At 42.2% G+C, this 12,266-nt stretch overlaps 1 protein-coding gene across 9 annotated transcripts in view; it reads left to right on the top strand.

The window, feature by feature from the left end:
- The window catches only part of ALKBH8 (alkB homolog 8, tRNA methyltransferase), a 93,475-nt gene that overhangs the window by 57,210 nt on the left and 23,999 nt on the right, over positions 1-12,266 (top strand). For all 9 annotated transcript variants that reach the window (XM_033948815.1, XM_033948810.1, XM_033948809.1 and 6 more), the window contains one exon: positions 5,751-5,857. In XM_033948815.1, coding sequence (XP_033804706.1) covers positions 5,751-5,857 — 107 coding nt within the window. The remainder of the gene's footprint in view (positions 1-5,750; positions 5,858-12,266) is intronic.

Genomic DNA, 12,266 nt, shown 5'->3' with positions numbered 1-12,266 from the left:
TATTTGGATGCTTATTAAACTACAAACTGGTACATCCAATCTTCTGTTCCACAATCTTTTTGTTGTTTTGCTGCTTTATTTCCTTTGTGGAACCTTTTTTGTGCTATTTGGATTTTGTTGTTTTGTGTTCAACAGCAAACATTGCAGTTTTATATTCCCTCTTCAAAGTACAGACCCACTTAAGATTTGGATTTTCTCACACCCTAAGGGCCCCGGGGTTCCATTACCAGTGTAAAGAGGAGAGTAAAGTTAACGTATGAACTCATTGATAAAAGTAGGGGCTGAACCCCGCTCTTGCCAGGACCAAGTGCATAAAATTCCAGCAAAACCACTAACACATTCTCAGAATCAATTCTAGCAATAGGGTTTCCTGCTTCTTGGCACTGGTGGTGTGCACAGGCAGCGGAACGTTTTTTTTTATTTGGAGGGGCCCAAAAGCGCCACCCTATATCTACCCAAGCTCCGACTCAGACCCTGCCCCCATAATAATAATACTAATTGTAATTATTTTTCTCCCATTCATTCTTCATATATGCACAATTTAATTTTATAATCTAGTTATTTTATTTATTTATTTATTTATTCAATTTTCAAAATACAATTCAAGATTTACTTGTACAGAAAAGAAAATCACAACAATATTATAAATTTCAAGGATACCAATTAACTTAAATCGGCTCAAGTCCACAAATGATCCAAAATGTAATTATAAACGGAAAATACAAAGAAATAATATTAAGGAAAATAATGCAAGTCATCTGATGAGGGCATCTTAAATTTCCTATACTCCTCCATTCTTTTCCTTCTCAAGCCGAGAAAGAGATAGGAAAGTTGTCAGCTGGTAAGGCTCAAAGAAAACATATTTTTGGGAATTATATTGTATAACACATTTACAAGGATATCGTAGGAAAAAAGTTGCTCCAAGAGCTATAATTCCCGGTTTTATCATAAGAAACTCTTTTCTTCGCCTTTGTGTGTCCCTGGCTAAATCTGGGAACATTTGTATTTTGAATCCCATAAATTCTTTTGCTCTATTTTTTATGCTTAAATCTTTTATTGATTTTTCAATTTAAATTTCAAGTATTACACTTGTACAGAAAGCAATAATAGAATAGATATCAATTATACAGTAAATATAATTCACAAATTAACAAATTTTACTATTTATGCTCAAGTCCTCAACTTAGGATCCAAGAGTCAAAGAAAATTGGCGAAAAATAGAAGAAATTAATAATAATACATAAGAAACTGAAAGCTATAGCACTGAAATGAGGTCATCAATAATCAAATTTAGGGTTCAAAGGTTGTTGCATTCAGACGAGACATTGCCACAAAGTTTGTCAATTGGGATGGTTCAAAAAACACATATTTGAGAGTACGGTAACACACAATACATTTACACGGATGTCTCAAATAAAAAGTCGCCCCCAAGGATAAAACCCCAGGTTTCAAAAGAAGAAATTCACGGCGGCGCCTTTGCGTCTCCCGTGCCAAGTCTGGAAACATTTGTATTTTGTGACCAAGGAAACTTTTCTGTCTATTTTTAAAGTAAAGTTTTAACAACCATGTTTTATCAATTGGCAAAGCTAAAGTAATAATCATAGTGGCTGATGATGTTAAGTCCTTCTCAGATGTCTCTAAGATTTGTGAAATATTTAAGGGTTCTCGGTCTGGAGATTTTACTTTTTGTTGTTGGTTTTGTTCTTTATCAGGCAAATAATAAACCCGTGAAAATGGTGGTAATGAATCTTCAGGTATTTCCAAAGTTTCCACTAAATATCTCTTAAGCATATCTCTGGGTGTTACCAGATCAAGTCTTGGAAAATTAATTAACCTTAAATTGTTACTACGTGAATTGTTCTCAAGCATTTCAATCTTCTTCCTTAGGTTAATATTATCTTTAACTAAAGTCTCTTGCAATTGTTTCAATGTTATAATTTCCTTTTCTATTTTCTGTATGGATGAGTTAGAGGTATTCATTTCTTTTCTTAAGTCCTTCAATTCTTTATTATGTTCCTTAATTTTCCCTTCGATTTGTTGAAAAGTAGGAGTTATATTTTTAACAAAACCAGCCATTAAGTCCCAAATGGAATCTAAAGTCACTTCAGCAGGTTTAATCAATACAATTGGAGTTTGTGTGAATGTGAAGTGCTCACCGTTCTGAAGATTTCCTTCGGGGCTTGTCTTCTGTCCTTCCCCCTCATATTGAGATGTTACTGCCCCAGATATCTCCATGGGGACCCTTGCAGTGAGAGCCCCAGCCTCCAAGCTCTCCAGAAGATCCTTCCTTGCCTCTGGAGAGGAGAAAACCTCAGAATCCGGGGTTTCTCCACCCCTGGGAGAGCTGGTAATCTGAGGCTGCGGGGGTGGTGCCCTAACATCGGGGCTTAGAGTAGTGTCGGGCCCAGGAGTGTTCACCATGGGTTCGCCTCCCTGTGTCCTCAGCAGGCCGCCGTCCGATGTTGCAGTGACCTCCTGCATACGCCGCAGAAGATCTTGGATATTACTAAGAGCGGGGGCTCCAGGACGCCGCGAGGCAGAAGCGGCACTCCGGCCCCGTCTCTTAGGCATCGCGGTAAGCAAAGTACCGCTAGAATTATTCAAAACCGACACTGTTCTGGGACGAGCAACTCAGCGCGTCCTGCTCTCAGTCGCCATCTTGGATCCCTCTTTTGCTCTATTTTTAAAGAAAAGTCTCAAAATCCAGTTCTTATCCATTGTTAGAGCTAAAGTTGTTACTAATGTTGCAGGAGTAGCCAACTCTTTATCTGATAATTCCAATAATGCCGATACATCTATTGGACCTTGGCTGTCTTCCTGTTGCTGAGTTTGATTTTTCTTGGGAAGGTAATACACCTGTGTAAATGGAGGTAATGAGCCCTCAGGAACTTCTAGTATTTCCGTCAGGTATCGTTTTAACATTTCTCGCGGGGTAATTGTTGTAATTCGTGGAAAATTAATCACTCTGATATTGTTGCCTCTTGAAAAATTTTCAAATGTTTCAATCTTCCTTCTTAAATTAACATTGTCCTTAATTAAGGATCTAGTTATTTTATTTATTGAATTTTCTATACCGTTCTCCCAGGAGAGCTCAGAACGGTTTACATGAGTTTATTCAGGTAATCAAGCATTTTTCCCTGTCTGTCCTGGCGGGCTCACAATCTGTCTAATGTACCTAGGGCAATGAGAGGATTAAGTGACTTGCTCAGGGTCACAAGGAGCAGCGTGGGTTTGAACCCACAACCCCAGGGTGCTGAGGCTGTAGCTTTAACCACTGCACCACACTCCCCCTGTCTTTCCCTCCTTCCAACTTCCCTCCAGTATGTCTATTCTTATGTGCTTATCTTTTTAAATTAAACTTTATAAAGTTTATTTTCATGCTTTATTTTACTGAAAAAGGCTGAAGTGTTGCTTTGGGTTTTTTTTAAATTCTGTACTGGCAATGGGAGGGAAATTACTGTCCTTAGTTAATCCCTAAATCATGAGGCAAGTTTCTCCCTTTCCCATTCAGAAATTCTACCCATTACATAAACACACTCATTACAGCAATTCAGCACTAAGCTGGGGATCTGAGATGAATGAGAAGGGGAGGCTTTCACTGTGTTTTCCACTTAATAGCTCTTTAAGACTCTGGCCTCTCGTATGCCCTTCATTGGCATTTGGCACCATTGTAAACCTTGCTGATTTAGAATGTTTTGCTCAGATCATCTGGTACATAGAAGCTCCTTCCAACTAGATTCATCTCCATCTCCATAGTGAAGTACATTTTTCTTCCCTATCCCCTCACCATCCCTGCATTTTTCATCCTTGTCCACTCACCGTCCCCGCAGTCTTAATTTTCTTCCCCATATCTTCCCGCTCAAAGCAGAAAGATTTTATACAATTTTATGAGCCTAAGGCATTTTAAATAAACATTTTATGCCAAACCCTCACCAAATACAGGGGTCGTAAATTAGAAACAAAAATAAGTAGACAAAAATTGAATTGGGAGCCACAAAAAGTTAAACTCGGCAAGTAACACTGGAGAAAAACAGAAATGCATTTCCTTTCTGTTGAACACAATACAAAGACATCTGCTATACATATTTCCTAAAGCTAATGTACTGTATTTCAGTCAATAAATTCAAAATAAAATGCTTTTTTTTTTTTTTAACCTTTTGTTGGCTGGAGATTTATTTTTCCATCAAGTCTGTTCCATTTTCTCTTTTTCTTCTTTCCTGTCTTTTTTAAAATTTTATTCCTTCCTCTCTCTTCTACCCCCCGTGTGCAACATATCTCCCTCTCTCTCACTGTTCACCATCTCTCTCTCTCTCTCTCATTCCCTCCCTTGCTACAAAGGTAGTGGGAAAAGAGAGAGAGTAGAATGGATCCAGCACTCGCTCCCATCCCCTTTATTGCCAAGTTCGACATTTACAGTTATACAGTTATTTTATTCGATATACTGCCGTTATTAACAAAAAAAAGTCAAATCTAAATGGTTACCAATAGGGAAATAATTAAAACACAACAATAAAATAAACACAACAGGGAAATGTATACTGTATAATTAACAATACCAGACACAAAATGACAAGGGCAGGAAAGGTTTACAATATCAAGAGGTAAGAAAAAATAAGGTAAATACAGGAGGTAGGGGAAAAATGTGAGAAGTCCCTTGACTCCTGTACAGCATCTTTTGCCCCTCCCCATTAGCCCCATGCCCAACATTTCTCCTGTCAACCCTCTCCATGCTGCATCTGTTCCTCCCTTCCCTCCACCACCATGTCCAGCATTCCTCCCTCTTTCATTCCTTTTCATCTGTCCCACCCTTCCCTTGCCACCACAACATCCAATATTTCTCCCTCTCTCCTCTCCATCACTATCATGTCCAACAATTTTCTCTTTCATCCTTTCCCTATGTGCGCTATCTCTTTCCCTCCTACTCCATGCATCTATGTCCAAACATTCTTCCTTTGTCTTCCATACCCTGCTGGCAGCAACTCTCTTTACCTCCCTTCCACCACTCCACCCATGCAGCATCTCTTTCCCTGCCTTCCCAACCCGTGCAGCATCTGGCCTTCCCAGCCCATGCAGCATCTCTCCTTCTCTGCCTTTCCAGTCCGTGCAGCATCTCTCTTTCCCAGCCCCCCAGCAAGATCCTATGGCATGACTTCTCTCTTCAGCTCCTGACTCCACCTATCTCCTCCCAGGCTGCTTTAATTTTAAATCTTCGGCCAGCTGGCAGTGGCAACAAGCTAAGCCTGCTGCTGCTGGCCTGCTCCAGGAGTCTTCATTTTGCAGCAACTTCCTGTTCCCGCATAACAATATGCTGCAGAATGAAGACTGCTGGGACAGGCTGACGGCAGCAGGCTCACCTTGTAGCCACTGCTAGCTGCCCGAAAATTTAAAATTACAGTGGCCAGAGAGGAGGTAGGTAGGGGAGTTGGGAGAGCTATAACTCTTCTGACCTCTGACTGCCAATTTTTTTTGGGGGGGCCATGCCTATGGCCTTGATGCCTATGGACTTGGTGTGTATCAATTACAGCAGTCATCTGTAGCTTGCCTCTCTGTTAGGCTATAAAATTTAATATAAAGTTGAGAAAGGAACGTTAAATATCAAAATGACTGCTCAAAGGAAACTTGGGTTCTTTAAATGCAGATGTTTTAAAATAAATGCTACTTCAAAAATGCATTCTTATAGTGAATCCTTGCAACCTTATTTTTATAGAACTAGACTAGATTTTAAAAAGTTGGTTTTCTTTTCTTTTAAGATTGTGATGGATTTTAAGCATCCTGATGGTCGAACAGTAGCAGTTATGCTTCCTCGCCGTAGTTTACTGGTGATGACTGGAGAGTCTAGGTATCTTTGGACCCATGGGTATGTATTATAGCAGTTGCTAACAGAGCCATTTACGTAGCGCTTACATGACCTAATATTTTTTTTATATACATATAGTTGTAAGTACAATGGACAGACTGAAGATATTTCTCTCACAAGCAAAGCCACCTGAATCATTATTTGATTATGGAGTGTTTTAACTTTATCAGAAATAATGGAAGAATGCCTAAAAATATGTATAACATAGGAAGATGTTTGAGTAGGGTAAGATGGAACAGGATGGAGGCATAATGGGGCAAGTTACAATCCTTGGGGGGATTGTTAATAGTGAAAGGGACAGAAGTGAGTAAAAAGAGCACTCAGAGAGATCAAAGCCATAACAGAGATTAAATGAATTATTTGCTTTGGTCTTTACTGAGGACAGTGGCGTACCAAGGGGGGGGGGGAAATCTGCCCCGGGTGCATGCCCCAAGGGGGTGCACAGCTGGCCAGGGCCGGATTAAAGGAGTTCAGGGTGCTCAATGCGTAGGGGTTACCATATGTCCGGATGACTCAGGACGTCGGGGCAGATTTTGAATTTGCTCTCGGAAGATGTCATTTGTCTGGGTTTTAGCGTTGGGGTGGGGGGGGGGGAGCAGCAGAAGAGCAAAACTGAAAAATCACTGTGCTGCTCCGGAGGACCCAGTCATTGCACAGACGCACAGTCTTGTCAGCGCGTGCCAGCTGGTCACCCGATGCTGCGCTGGAACCTCCTCTCTCCTCTTTGCCCTCCCACCTCGTGCACACACAGCGCAGTGTATGCCGAACAGCCAAGGCCAGAAGGACTCTCTTCCTCCCCCCTCCCCTCCGGGCCAGCGTTAGGGGAAGCTTAATTCAATTCCCCAGTGGATGGAGAGAAGAGGAGCAATGGGTTGGGCTGTGGGAGGTAAGGGGGAGAGGGAAATTAAGACAACAGCATAGGAAGGAAGAATTGGAGAGCAAACTTTTAATGGGAAGATACATAAATAAAATAAAGAGATTACAGTATAAACAGATAAGAGGAAAAAATAAAGAGGTAGAGTTGAAAGTCTGAGGAAAAATAACTACTATTTGGGTTTCTGACTGGTACTTGTGACCTGGATTGGCCACTCTGGAGGCAGGATACTGGGCAAGATAGACCATTGGTCTGACCCTGTATGGCTATTCTTATGTACAGATCCAGGGGGCCCCGCAGTCTGAACTTCTTTTCCTCTTCTCTCTATCTCCCTCACTTCCCAGTCTGTTACTTTTCACTGGGGCCCAGACATGGCAGCCATCTCTCGCAAGCTACGGTGATCTGCCCTTATGGAAATGGGAAGTTGCAGCAGAAGGAAAACTTTGGGGCAGCTGAAAAGTAACATTTGGAAAGTGGCATACTGGGGGGATGGGATAGAGAGGAGGAGAAACAGTCTGCCCCGGGTGCTCCAAGGCCTGGTGTCGTTAACTTCTTCCAGCAGCAACAGCGTTTACAATTCGCTGCTGTTGTCAGCTTCAGGCCTTCCTCTGTGCCAGGTCCTGCCTACTTCCTGTTTCCATGAAGGCAGGACCCGATGGAGAAGAAGGCCCAAAGCCAGCAACAGAAGCAAATTGTGAATGCTGCTGCTGCCTGAGAAATTCATGATGCCAGGCCTTGGAGCACCCGCTTAGGTGCTGAACTGCTGACCGGGGATGAGGTGACAGAAAAAGGAAAGGGAGCAGAGGTCCTGCTTCCACCAAAAACACTTCGCCGTCCTCGTACAATCCATTATCCTCTCCAGATTGGATTATTGCAATTCCATTTACCTAAGCTTAACAAAGAAAAGCCTTCACAGACTCCAACTAATCCAGAACACCGCGGCTAAACTTATCTTCTCAAAAAGTAAATTTGACCATGTCTCACCACTCTTATCCAAACTCCACTGGCTACCCGTTATTTCCAGGGTCCACTTTAAATGTGCCTGCCTAACCTTCAAGATCCTTCATGGTATCCTCCTTCCTTTTATCCCTCTATCCTGGAATTCCTCTAATCCAACCTCCACTAGATCCACACAAAAATTAAAACTATCCTTCCCCTCCTTAAAAGGCATCTCCCTTGTTGGTAAACTTGGCTCTTCCCTCCCTTTCAGAATCACTCAGCTCTGGAATAGTCTCCCTTCCCCTCTCCGCAATCTGAGCCCCCTCTTACCATTCCGTAAGCTTCTGAAGACCTGGCTCTTCTCCAAAACGTAACCCCGTCCCTTTCCTGGCACTTCTCACACCTAACCTCTCTTCTCTCTTACTTATATAATTACATTGGAGTTCCATTCCCTCCCTAACCTTGTAAACCGTGTCGAGCTCCTTCTGCGGAGATGATGCGGTATATAAACCCAAGATTTAGTTTAGTTTAGTTTAGGGGGAGAGAATTGCTGCACCCAACTGGAGGGAGAGAGAGAGAAGGAGAAAAAAGATGAGGAAGGAATGAAAGGACATGCCAGTGCATGGAGGGGAGGGAGGAAGAGATGCCAGGACATGGAGGGAAAGAGGAAGGTATGCCAGGGCATGGAGGGAAGGAGGAAAGTATGCCAGACCCCAAGGGAAAAGGAAGGAGAGGAGATGCCAGAGCAGAGGGAAGGGGAGGAGACCGATACCAGACCTGGGAGGAGTAAAGGAGGAAGGAGACAGATATGAGATCTGAGAGGAGGAAAAGAAGAGAGAGAGAGATGCTAAAATCTGCTGGGAGAGATGGAAGGGAGAGGCAGACAGTTTCTGGAAGAGGCATAGAAAGAGAGCAGATGCCATATGGAAGAGGCAGAGAGAGGGCAGACAGTGGATGGAAGGAAGAGAATGATAAGAAGATGAGGAAAGCAGAAACCAGACAACAAAGATTAGAAAAAAAATTTCTATTTGTTTTATTTATTTATTTTTGCTTTAGGATAAAGTATTATTGTAGCTGTGTTGATAATCATTTATTAATAGAAAATGGAAATAAGGTGATCCTGTTTATTGAACTAATTTTAATACATTTTATTACTAATTCAGAGATCATCTCCTTTCCTCAGGTCACGACAGGGATACTAGTTTACTGACCTGAAGAAAGAGCTTTTAACCTCTGAAAGCTAAGTGAGAAATGTATTAGTCCAATAAAATGGCATTTTCTTATTTCTCATTATTTGTTTTATTTTTATTTGTTAATTTGTAAAGTGGTGATTGTTATGTATCAGTTTTTTCAAATTTACATCTACTGTCTTTATATTTTGCACAGTATTAGAGGACATGTACATAAGAACATAAGATAACATTAGATGTGAATCAGAAATGTTTAAAGTATGTCTTAAATTATTATAAAATAATTTATAGAGTGCTCAGTGTGAAATCTTATTCAAAACCAACAGGTTAATAGAATGAAGATGTAATGACATTCCATCATTGCACTCACCTACCTACCAGCCCTATCTGATTGATTATTTATAAATTATTCAAGCTGAATAATAATGATGAAAAAGTGAAGATAAATACTTAGCTGGATATTGTTGATATATATGTATCTCCACTATAGAGTATGTTCTTGAATTTTGCTCATTAATGCTGGAGGTAGTATAATGAAGTCTTTTTTATATATAACTCGTTGGTTTAGTAGAAAATGTGAAGAAAGTGAGTCTCCAATCCACCGTTAAAAATAGTACATTTCAGCATAAAGCTAAAACTCCTTGTAGTGAAAGCAATCCAACATTTCCTCAACACCGATCGTGTTTCACTATGTTTTGCGTCATCAGGAGGAAATAACTTCGGACCACACAATGGAGAGAGTACGCCGACAGGAGATTCCAACTGAAAGGTTAGATCAGCGTGTGACCAACCTTTCAGTTGGAATCTCCTGTCGGCGTACTCTCTCCATTGTGTGGTCCGAAGTTATTTCCTCCTGATGACGCAAAACATAGTGAAACACGATCGGTGTTGAGGAAATGTTGGATTGCTTTCACTACAAGGAGTTTTAGCTTTATGCTGAAATGTACTATTTTTAACGGTGGATTGGAGACTCACTTTCTTCACATTTTCTACTAAACCAACGAGTTATATATAAAAAAGACTTCATTATACTACCTCCAGCATTAATGAGCAAAATTCTAGAACATACTCTATAGTGGAGATACATATATATCAACAATATCCAGCTAAGTATTTATCTTCACTTTTTCATCATTATTATTCAGCTTGAATAATTTATAAATAATCAATCAGATAGGGCTGGTAGGTAGGTGAGTGCAATGATGGAATGTCATTACATCTTCATTCTATTAACCTGTTGGTTTTGAATAAGATTTCACACTGAGCACTCTATAAATTATTTTATAATAATTTAAGACATACTTTAAACATTTCTGATTCACATCTAATGTTATATTATTTACTAGGTGAATTGATTTATAAAAGATTTTTTCTCTAATTTATTTAACATAAGAACATAAGAACATAAGCAGTGCCTCCGCCGGGTCAGACCATAGGTCCATCCTGCCCAGCGGTCCGCTCCCACGGCGGCCCAAACAGGTCACGACCTGTCTGAATCACCAGAAGGGGCCCCCTTGCCACCTTGGTTTCCTATTGAGTCCTATCTTCCCATCGAAGTCCTAACCCTCCGGTCTTGCACATGCACGACCTGGTTGGGTTTCTATACTTATTACCTGGTTAGCTTTCTCAGTATCCCACGATCCCTTTATCCCTCAGGAATCCGTCCAGTCCCTGTTTGAATCCTTGTATCGTACTCTGCCTGATCACTTCCTCCGGTAGCGCATTCCAAGTGTCCACAACCCTTTGGGTGAAAAAAAACTTCCTTGCATTTGTTTTGAACCTATCTCCCTTCAGTTTCTCCGAATGCCCCCTCGTACCTGTTGTCCCCTTCAGCCTGAAGAATCTGTCCCTATCCATCCTCTCTATGCCCCTCATGATCTTGAAGGTCTCTATCATATCTCCCCTGAGCCTCCTTTTTTCCAGAGAGAAGAGCCCCAGCCTATCCAACCTCTCGGCGTATGGGCAGTGTTCCAGCCCTCTTACCAGTTTCGTTGCTCTCCTTTGGACTCTCTCAAGTACTGCCATGTCCTTCTTGAGGTACGGCGACCAATATTGAACGCAGTATTCCAGATGTGGATGCACCATCGCTCGATACAATGGCATGATGACTTCCCGCGTCCTGGTTGTTATGTCCCTCTTTATGATGCCCAGCATCCTGTTGGCTTTTTTCGAGGCTGCTGCGCATTGTGCAGATGGCTTAAGTGATGCATCCACCAGCACACCCAAGTCTCTCTCAAGACTGTTGTCTCCCAACAATGCCCCCCCCCCAATTTGTAGTTGAACAATGGGTTCTTTTTCCCTATATGCATGACCTTGCATTTTTCCACGTTAAAGCGCATTTGCCATTTGTTTGCCCAGTCTTCCAGCTTGTCTAGGTCCCTTTGCAGGTCCTCAAACTCCTCCCTGGACCTAACTCTGCCGCACAGTTTGGTATCATCTGCAAATTTTATAACCTCGCACTTTGCCTCCTTTTCCAGGTCATTGATAAATATGTTGAAGAGTAACGGCCCCAGCACCGATCCCTGTGGCACACCGCTCGTGACTCCCCGCCAGTCAGAATATTGTCCCTTTACTCCGACCCTCTGCAGTCTACCCGACAACCAGTGCTCGATCCATCTGTGCACATCCCCTCCCACCCCGTGGTTCCACAGCTTCCTAAACAGCCTTTCATGTGGCACCTTGTCGAAAGCCTTTTGAAAATCGAGGTAAATGATGTCTATGGGTTCCCCATTGTCCACCCGACTGCTTATTCCCTCAAAGAAGTATAAAAGGTTCGTTAAGCATGACCTTCCCTTACAGAATCCGTGCTGGCTTGTTCTCAGTAGGCCATTTCTCTCGATGTGCTCGCAAATGCCATCCTTGATCATAGCGTCCACCATCTTCCCTATAATTGAAGTCAGGCTCACCGGCCTGTAGTTCCCGGGGTCACCCCTCGATCCCTTCTTGAAGATAGGTGTGACATTCGCCAATTTCCAGTCCTCTGGTACCTCTCCAGTTTTCAAGGATAGGTTGCAAACATGCTGGATTGTGCCCGCTATTTCTTGTCTTAGTTCCTTCAGAACCCTTGGGTGGATCCCGTCCGGGCCCGGTGATTTGCCGCATTTTAACCTGTCTATCTTTTTGAGGACATCCTCCTTACTTACCTCTATGTGCTCCAATTTTTCAGCCTGTTCCCCACTCATGAGCTCCTCTGAGTCCGGTATATTAGATGTGTCTTCTCTCGTGAAGACCGACGAGAAGAATGTGTTCAACCTCTCAACTACCTCTTTATCCTCCTTAATCACTCCCTTCCTATCCCCATCGTCCAACGGCCCCACCTCCTCTCTCGCTGGTCGCTTCCCCTTTACGTAACTGAAGAATGCCTTGAAGTTTTTCGCCTCCCTGGCCAGCCCCTCTTCGTATTTCC

Source organism: Geotrypetes seraphini, chromosome 6 (genome assembly GCF_902459505.1).
Source record: "Geotrypetes seraphini chromosome 6, aGeoSer1.1, whole genome shotgun sequence".
Lineage (NCBI taxonomy): Eukaryota > Metazoa > Chordata > Amphibia > Gymnophiona > Dermophiidae > Geotrypetes > Geotrypetes seraphini.
This window is presented reverse-complemented; position numbering and strand designations above follow the sequence as displayed.